We start from the raw sequence: 9,998 nt of genomic DNA, 5'->3' as shown, positions 1-9,998 counted from the left end.
TAATAATAAAAAAAAAGATCAACTCTGAACGTCACAAAACAAGCTACTAAAGTCACAAAAAGCTTTGTTGTTTGTCACCATTGTTGAGATTCATATTCTTGATGTCTCTGTGCACCAAAAAAAAAAAAAAAAAAAAACTGCTCAAAACATTTTCTGTGTAATGGTTTAAAAATCAGAATATCCAGTCTGGTCTCATTGTTAATACGTAGGTATTAATACGTAACTTTCAAAGACACAAAACGTACATTTTTGTACGTTTAGAAAGGTGCTAAAACGTACAATATTGACATAATTATGGCACTAAAACGTAAAAATGCTTACGTTTTTACAGCGAAAAAACTTAAAATATTTACGTATCTTTCATGTCATAAAGATATATTTATAATTTCCGTTTTATCGTTTTGTAGATAAATGTAAGATCCCTAAACCCCATCCCGAACCTAAACCTACCAATTTTATACAGAATGTTAAAAGAATAAAACATAAAGAACAGAAATGTGTAGGAAAATGACAATTTTAGTAAAAATATAACATTAAAACGATATTTTGAGCCACTAGTCCTACACCTACCCCTAAACCTATAACCATTTCTTTAAACTACCTACTGTTATAAATAAAAGAATGACAGACAAACAAGCGTAATTACAATAATTTATTTTTTGCGAAAATGTCAAAAGCGGTACCAAAAGTAGTTCAAATGATGATGAGTTCCAGTCACAGTCCTCTCTGGCGGTAATAGGTTTTTTTATAGGGTACAGAGCAGAATTTAATTTATTAATCCATGAAAATATGATAAATTCGGCTTCTCTCCGTGAAGGCGCGCACTCATTTCAAATGTCAATCCACTGAAACACGGCATGTCGCAATCTGTGACGAAGCAGGTGAGAACCAATGAGCGTTCGATATCAGTGCCGTAAACCATGTCGTAACGCTTCTCAAGGGTGGCGCTACTTTCAAATTTGAATCATAACGAGCGCGAGCTTTGACTGTGATGGTCGCTGTTGCTGAGAATGAAGATGAAGATCGATGGATAAAGGGCTGAATTTGGATCTGTTCCTTACAAACATATGGATTCTAAAGATTTGGAGTACAGTGAACAAATAAAATGGATTTGATTTGTGAATTTATGTTGTGCTTTGGTGTATCTTATGGTTGTATTGTCAGTCGCTGCATAGGAGAAAACGCCTTCTGTGTCTCACAGCAAACAAACTAAATATTACAAAATGGTTAAACAATTACAGAAATTTTATTCATAAGGTTTCAAATTGTAGTCTTGTTTAACATTATGTAATCCTCTGAAACGAGCAGCACAAGTCACGAACAGAAATGTTATTTCATATGTGGATGAGTAAACTGCTTTCAATAAATTCGACTAAAAACATCGTTAAATCATTAAAGCCACGATTTTAATATTAATACATGGGAATTCATATACATTCACACTTTACGTTACATGATTTACGTTTTTTTGCTGTTAATACGTAAGTATTTTTACGTTTTAGTGCTATAAATACGTCAATGTACGTTTTTGTGTGTATGAAAACGTAAGTAAATGTACGTGTGGTAGAACCACAATTTACGTAGAAATACACACGTTTTCTCATGAGATCACGTTGGAATATCAGATTGTCATAATACTTATGCCACAATATCACTAGGCTGTAGTAAATTATGTGAAATTAACAGTTAATGAACTGAGATTTAGCATTACTTGATATCAGTGCATCAGGCCACTTAATGACAACTTCATCATCATCAAAAAGGGATCAAACCATCAGATCATATTTCTCCTACATTTTTTGCCATAACAAACAGGCATCAGAAACACACAGTTTCAGCAGTCAGAAATAAACTAACATGAAAAGTCAAGGGTCAAGAGCCCAACTAAAGCAAGCACTGACCACCATAATGGTGACATCAAACTTGTTTTTTTTTTTCAATGTTTAGGTCTAAGATATGATGGTCTACATGTGCCACATAACCACTGAGATGTAGGGATGCAAATTTGTTTGAATCTGCTGGTTCAAACCAGGTTTTTGGGTGGAATAAATCTGGAATGGAATGATCCATAATTGCAGCAACAGCTGGAAGGGCAGGTGTGAGTGTTGGAACATCCTGCTGCTGAAATCCACTTAGTTGGATCAGTTTATTAAATCAATTTAGTGACACAAGGGGTTTTTGTGTCATGATCTCAATATGATTGCCTTTTTGACACCAAGGGAATCCACATGATCTCTGTTGTGTACTATGCTTTTCATTGTATTAATAAAAATAACAAAAGCAGAGAGTGCATATAGTGCTAAACTTAAGGCTATCACCTTTAATTGGTGATAGAGTAGATGAATTGAAAAAGTGACTATGAACTCATACGCTTCATAAAGAAGCATCTAAAAAAATATTTAGACTAGAACACTAAGAAGCAACTTTGAGGGAAATTCAGAATGGGCTCCCTTTTATTCCTTTTAAAGTTGGAATTTTAATTGAATCGTTCAATTGGAATTTGAATTGGAACAGCAGAAAGAAGAAATTTCTGATTTGTTATTTAACGCAACAAAATGGGCATTAACTTGTGTTCTTTTAAAAAGTGCACAATGTTTTGTTTTACACCTTTAAAAAAGTTTAACCTCTAAAGAATCACATACACACAAGAAATGAAGACTCAAGTCATTCTAAAGTCAGTTCTGAATCATACACAACCCTGCAACAATGGCAGAATAGACTTGAATCCTTCATATCCAGAAGCCAGATGTTTTCAGGCTGAGCCGTGTGGGGAATTAGTCCTGTTACACAATCAGTGTGATTATCCAAAGTATCAGACTTTCTCTGTAGTATTGAAGGTGAAAACTGAAGTCAGAATAATGAATCTCTGAGACAAGGTGCCTTCCATAATATTGATAAGTATCATAGAATTCAGGATTTTTTTGGAAGTGAATTCATCATCCTCTATCCTTGTGCTTATGAGTCTCTGGAAGGACAGTCAGGAGAGATTAACAATGTTCCAGCTCTCAGATGAAAAAAATGTCCTCTCACAGACAGTCAAGGCTGACTGTGGTTATTAATAGGAGGATCTGGAAGATGATCTCTTAATGGTTGTAAAGGTTGGAGAATGCAGATGTTCGTGGCTGCTTTCACCATAAGGACAAGTATTTTCCTTGTGAGTTTATAGGCAAAAGGTAAAATATGCATGAGTTTTTGTTTTTATTCTTTATTATAAGTCTTGTGTTTACAATGTTTAATAACTCTGAAACAAATTAGTCTTGTAATTTAGGAAAACTTTTTTTCTCAAAGAAGATTCTATCATGCAAATAAGGCAAGTATACATTACCTTGACATTAATACACAGTAAAACCTCCAGTGTTAAATGAACACTTTGTATTATATCTTTAATATTTTGAGACTTTTTTGAATATTTTAAATGAAAATCATTGCTATATAACTATATAAAATATAAATTCAGTAGCATCTCTCCTCAAGGTCAATAAGGACAATTGTGTGTCAGTGACCTTTGGAAATGGCATATATTGCACAGACTGTCATTTAGTGTAGAACAGCAATCAGTCGTCAAAAACCGACCCTGATGAAGTGCTTTATGTTTTTCTTCACAATCTCCAACCAGTCTTTGGTGTTTTGAGGTTAGTATAACAGTAAAATGAGCATACAGAATAATTCATTTCATCTGTGTTTGAGATATAAACTTTTTTCACTACCACTTCAAAACTATCATTATGCACATGTAGATTTTCCTCAAGGTTCAATACCACCATTGACCTTCAGGCCTCCTCAAATGGCCTGACCTTTACTACTCAACATAGACGCTTCTTTCACTCCCAGGCCCAGCACAACAAGGACACAGCACTCCTCATTTCGTAGGCAGTGCCCTTTCATTTCCCCTGTCCTTCACTCTTTTTTTTCTGTGCACCTCCCTTCATTTGTTTTTGGTGTCAGTGTTAATTTTAATGCGTCTGTCTCCAGTCACACCATGGCTGCAAAAACTATTTAGACACTTAACACTTGTTGAACAATTGTTTTTGCATTGGATTAAAAAAAAATCAAATCGGTCAGCATTTGCTTACAATCACTTTTCAAGAAAAAAAAAGTACAAAAATGTGTTGGTTTAATATAGTAGAGATATATAATAGATTTACTGTTAGCATTTATAAATGTTTTACATTTATTAAATACAATGCACATCGATGCAAAGAAATTCATATAATTTTTTACACGTTATTTAAGTGTCCAAATACTTTCCGCAAGCCACTGTATAATCAACACTGAAGTCCAAACTCATTCAATGGAAAACATTTACTCATCCAACTTTCCTTTCTAACCCATTCCACCATTTCAGCCAATGCCAATTAACTAACCTCTGCCAAAGTAAATCATTTTCTATTTGATGTCAGTTGTCCTCTTGGAAAGCTATTTTGGATGGTGATGAGGCTGCACAAATATTTCTGCTATGTCCCATCTTGGTGCAAGTGACTCCCTTATTGTGATCTTTTTGCTCTCAGTATGTCCACAGGAAGCCTTCAAGATAATCACACACAAACACGCACATACTGCACACAATGGACCAGGGAGCACCTCCAAAGGACATCGCTATAGACATAGAGATAACTGAGGAGGAGGAGGAGGAGGTGTCTTCACTCTTGGATCAGCGTGAAATTAATCCTAATGATGCTCCTGATGTTACAGAAGCACAAACAGAAGGACAGGATTCATTGGCTGCTCACAGTAACACAAAGGCTCTCATCAAGGACAGGGACCCAAAGGGAATCAACAAGTATCTTGAGGTGAGTCATACAATCAACACAGTGCCGACTAATGGCCTGCTGGTCTTATCAGCCTTACAGACATTTATATGTGTACTAAATGAGTAGTTTCTCCAGCCTAATGGTGGCAACAGTCCCATTTAGACCTTTTTATTTGTTTAGTTATATATAGTACTGTGCAAAAGTCTTAGGCACATTAGTATTTTCACAAAAAAAAAAAGCCAGTCATCAGTGGGAAATATCAGTTTATTTTCCAAACATTCCTTTTGGCATTAATTGTAATAATCCAGTGAGATTTTTTTGTATGCACAAGGAGTCTGACAACAGCCAGTTTGCTCCACACGGAGATCTGATCTCACCATCATCAAGTCAATCTGGGATTACATGAAGAAACAGACTAAATCTAGAAGAACTGTGGCAACGTCTCCAAGATGCTTGAAGAAACCAACCTGAAATTATGTGCAAGTGTACCTAGGACAAAATCTGTTTAAACACAAAAGATGGTCACAACAAATATTGATTTGATTTAGATAATAGAAGTTAATTGATAAATAAAATTTATTTATGACAGTATTTTTAAAAGCGTCCTCACTTTACAGCATTTTTACATTTTAAGTGTCTAAAACTTTTCACAGCACTGTCGCTTTGCAGGTTTCATCACGCGTCTCCGTTTTCCATTTCTTCATGTAATCCCAGATGGACTCAATGGTGGTGAGATCAGATCATGCCGGCTGTTGTCAAACTCCTTGTGCATACAACAATCTCACTGGATTATTACAATTAATGGAAAAGGGAATTTTTGGAAATATAACTGATATTTCCTACTGACACACTGCAGCAAAATATATAAATAACTGGCTTAAAACAATTTTTTTGCGGTGAAAATACTAATGTGCCTAAGACTTTTGCACAGTAGCCTACTGTATATAGCCTATATAAGGTTTTTTTTTGCATCGATGCCATAGAAGAACCATTTTTGGTTCCCCCCCAAAAACCTTTCAGTGAACATTTTTTAAAAAGAAACATTTTTTTCTTAATGTGAAGAACATTTCAAAACATTTTGTAAATGAGATCAAGGCTAGATGTCAATATAGCCTAAATGATACAACTTGTAGGCCTATATTCTTAATTATATAGCTGACCCTTACCTGAATGTAGCCTATTTCAGTATCGCTGTTCTTACATCTGAATGGTTGATCTCAACACCAATAGTGGGTGCTAATACGTTTGTAATGCTACACTGCCCTCTTATGTTAAACAATGGTATTGCAGGACTTTCAAAGACATATTCACACAGACTCTACTTTACTCAAAGTAATCTGTTATCAGTAAGACGTTTGGGATGAGTAATGGGTCTAAAGTTACAGCAGACCAAAATAGTTTCCTACATGATCTGTCCGTCTACTCAGGTGACCTTTGAAGATGTGATAGCGGAGCCTGCATCAGTGAACAGCTTTGATAAGGTGTGGCTGTGGAGTCATGCTCTGTTTGAGGTGTCCAGACTCTGGTTTTACCGCATAATTTCCCTGCTGCTCGCGGTGCCGGTGGCTTTGGTTGCAGGTGTTCTCTTTGCTGTCCTCAGCTGTCTACATATTTGGTGAGTCACGAGTGAGTAAACAATAAATTCCAATAAAGCAAAAATGTGACATCTAGCTGTATAATGTAAGGTTAACATTAGTATATATGTATACTATATTAATTAATAACACTAATCAATAACTTGGTTTCCCTGTTTGCCTGTCTGCCTGTGTTCATAGGGTGTGTCTCATTCAGCTCCCTAGTTCAGTAGTCAGAGCACTGATCAGGGAGTCAGCCATTTAAAGGGCTGTCTCAATCGCGAATCCTTCCAGGGCACTGAAACGTTCGCTCCCTAAAAAGTCCCACAATGCACCGTGAAAACCAGGGAGCATCGATGCTCACTATGCTCCCTTAACGGAAGTTCTGAAGCGCGAAACTTAAATCATGTGAGCCGACTCACTACACATAACGACGCGCAATAGATGTTTTTAAAAATACAAACCATTATATTATTATATTTCAGCATAAACGTACATCGCTAAACAGGTAATGAACATAATTTAGCTAACATTTATAATTTATTTACGGCTGAAATGTTGCAAGTATATGTAACAAGCAAAGAATTTATCATAATGTACTTTAAATAACATTACAAGTAATATCAGAAAGATATCGGCTCTGAGAGCTTTCTGTTCCTCCATAGACAGCTATGCAACTGACACTTTGACGCTTCAAAAAGTTCATAAAGAGATTGTAAAACTAATCCATATGAATTTAGCAGTTTAGTTTAAATTTTCTGAAGAGTCAAGATCGCTTTATATGCTGAACAGATTTAATTTAGGCTTTTATTCACATATGCTGTAAACATTCATCAACGGAAGCTCAAGCATGTTGCTTGATGTGCGAGAACCAATGATTTTCATTCTTGTGTGAGCTTCTGTTTATGTTTGTTAATCAATGTTTATATGTGAATAAAAGCCTAAATTAAATCTGTTCATCATATAAAGAGATCAAGTCTCTTCAGAAAATTTGGACTAGACCGGTCAATTCATATGGAATGGTTTTATAATCTCTTTATGAACTTTTTGAAGCGTCAAAGTGCCAGATGCATAAGCTGTTCATTGAGGGACAGAAAGCTTACAGGTTTGGAATGACATGAGGGTGAGTAATTAATGACAGAATTTTCATTTTTGGGTGAACTAACCCTTTAAGCACTGCGTTTCCTAAGTTCATTTGTCCGGTATCATCTTTGTTCTACGTAGTTGTGTTTATATTACCTCCTGTGTTTTCCTGTAACTGTTGTTAGATTATCTCCTTTGTCGTGTGTATCCTTACAGCCACAATGTGACAACAATAAGTTTATTCATTAGTTGATGTTAACATTAGTTATACCATTATATTACATTATAACATTAGTTAATGTCAATGTTTTGTTACCAGTAGAATTGTAAACAAATTAACTAACATGGACTAGCAATAAACAATACATTTACACCGTTACTGTTTATGCCTCATAATGCATTAACCAATGTTAATGTAGAACTTTATTGTAAAGTGTTGCCTGAAAATGTGTTTTAATCAATAGTTACTGTAGTAACATGTCCACCTCTGCCTTTTAAGCCTGTCAAAAATTAACCATAATCTATAACAGCTTTCATATTGTGTGATGATTTTTTTCCACTTTGAATGTGTTCTTACAATAGAATCACTGTAGTGCTCAAGTTCAAGGCCATTAACGCACTTACTTCGGTGACAGAGTAGATGAGAGATCCATCGAGCTTAGATCATTTGAGGTCACTGCTATACCTCCCTCTGTCATTTAACATAGACAAAGCTAGTACATCCCCTGTTAATGAAAATTTGAAACATGTGGGTCCAGGATTAGAGTCTTGTGGAATGTCACATATTATATCATTTTTCCATGAAAAATAATTGCCAAGTGCACTTAAAATTGCATGGTTTGTCAAGTAAATCAATATATTTGCCATAAAGGCTTATCTGAGTCCAAAGTACAGCCAAGAAAATGTGGTCAGCTGTGTCAAAAATCTGGACAGAAGTCTAAAAGAAGACCAGAAAGCTAATAATGACTTATCTGCTTTCTCTCCTTTTTAGGCTGATAGTTCCCAGTGTGCAGCTCTTGGTCATAAACCTGCACTGGATAAAGATGATCTGGCATAATGTGCTGAACACTGCAATCTCCCCTTTCTTCAGAAGCTTTGGGAAGTGCTGGGGATTCATCAGAATTAGTTTGGAAAAATATTAACCACATTACAGAACTAAAGAATCAGCTTTTAAAGGCAAAGGATTCCAGAAATAAATGGTATAAATACATATACATGATTTACATGTATGTCTCTTCAGTTTCATGTAATGTTGGACATGCAAATGCAATTGACTTTTTCTTTTTATTAATTGTAGAGGTTTTTTCAAACCAGTAAGACAAAGTTCATTTTTTGTAACATTTTTCAGCTTCATGCAATTATTTTAATGTTTCTTTTTTTTTCTTTTTTTTTTTAGAATTGTACAGTGAGTTACCTGTAAAAAGAAGAAGGGGCCGGAGATTTTAGAAGAATAGAGATAATAATAATAATAATACACAATTCTAACATTTTCAGTACTTGATACTGATTACTTGCCTAAAAATTAATTATTTTGGTGATTAGATGCATTAATTCCATAATATTAATATAATAATACAAACTTTTACAATATACTGATGTATAATTATTAATTATGTTTATAAATATAATTATATAATACTGATTTATAATTATTCATAATTTATTTGCTTGATGATACTGATTACTTGCCATATAGTTGCTAATAATTAATTATGTTGGTGATTAGATGCATTAATTTAAGAACTAATTTTACAGTGATCATCATGCCTGTGAATATTAGAATATTCAACCACTGTAAATTGTGCACATAATGTATTTTTGTTGTTGTAAACGCTTTAATTAGACAAGTGGCTATAGGCTCAAAATAAAGGAAGTGTGCACAGCAAGACTAAAAGATGGACCATGTAGTTGTACATCATGCAAACATACACATGTATTCGCAACAAATTCTGACTGGGGGTGAAAACAGGATAAAAGTTATTGTGAGAGTATGTGCTCTGATTGACAGTTACATGACTAAAAGGTGACTGTAAATTTCTGTGGTAGCCTTTTTAAACAGATACACAATCAGTCTCCAAAAGGCACATTTGCATACCAATGATGCTTGCATGATCATCCCATCTACTTTCTTTGTCAGCTTTTTAATAGTAGTCATCATTTGTACCATAGTTTATGAGATATTATGTATAAAGCCGAGCTGATGCAAATCCTTGGTTCACACTTGGGACACCAAAATTGCTGGAAGAGCTGATGAGCATCAACAATTTTTTTTTTTTTTTTTTACAAAATAAAAACAATACATCTCTTTAGGCAAAAGCTGCTCATGGGAGTTATCTCATCCTCTTTCTTTCTCATGCATGTTTCATCTAGAAAATCACTTGTTTAAAAACAGTACTGATTACTAAGCTTTGCCTGCTAAAAATGAAAACTTTTAAATAGATCTGTTCAAGCTTCAGGTTTGCATATAACTATAGCAGCCAGCGTCTATTTTTGGCTCACACATACAAATATTCTTGTTTATGTAGTAAAGAGTAGAGCTAATCACAGACAAAGTTGGTTCACTCCCCACTGATATAAACAGTCCCACAGA

General features: G+C 34.7%; 1 protein-coding gene across 2 annotated transcripts; it reads left to right on the top strand.

Annotated features, from left to right (window-relative positions):
* The first annotated feature begins 3,612 nt into the window (after positions 1 to 3,612).
* On the top strand, positions 3,613 to 9,790 carry LOC127514445 (caveolin-2-like). Of its 2 annotated transcripts, XR_007930636.1 has the most exons (4): positions 3,613 to 4,790; positions 6,179 to 6,366; positions 8,400 to 8,607; positions 8,805 to 9,790. XR_007930636.1 is itself a non-coding variant. In XM_051897286.1 (3 exons), exons 1-3 carry the CDS (start codon positions 4,566 to 4,568, stop codon positions 8,548 to 8,550), a joined length of 564 nt encoding a protein of 187 aa, XP_051753246.1. In that variant the 5' UTR covers positions 3,613 to 4,565; the 3' UTR covers positions 8,551 to 9,790. The 2 variants fall into 2 exon arrangements, 1 of the variants encoding a protein (XP_051753246.1); XM_051897286.1 differs by having other exon boundaries at positions 8,400 to 9,790.
* Positions 9,791 to 9,998: the final 208 nt, after the last annotated feature.

The sequence above is a fragment of the Ctenopharyngodon idella genome, chromosome 6 (assembly GCF_019924925.1).
Source record: "Ctenopharyngodon idella isolate HZGC_01 chromosome 6, HZGC01, whole genome shotgun sequence".
NCBI lineage: Eukaryota > Metazoa > Chordata > Actinopteri > Cypriniformes > Xenocyprididae > Ctenopharyngodon > Ctenopharyngodon idella.
Note: the sequence above shows the minus strand (reverse complement) of the source record. Positions and strands in the feature narration are given on the sequence as shown.

Bases quoted from the DNA above. Each gene is read 5' to 3' on its own strand.
- LOC127514445 (XM_051897286.1), top strand. From the start codon at position 4,566: ATGGACCAGGGAGCACCTCCAAAGGACATCGCTATAGACATAGAGATA. The intron at 4,791-6,178 runs GTGAGTCATACA...CCGTCTACTCAG, and splicing joins GAATCAACAAGTATCTTGAG to GTGACCTTTGAAGATGTGAT. The intron at 6,367-8,399 runs GTGAGTCACGAG...TCTCCTTTTTAG, and splicing joins CTCAGCTGTCTACATATTTG to GCTGATAGTTCCCAGTGTGC.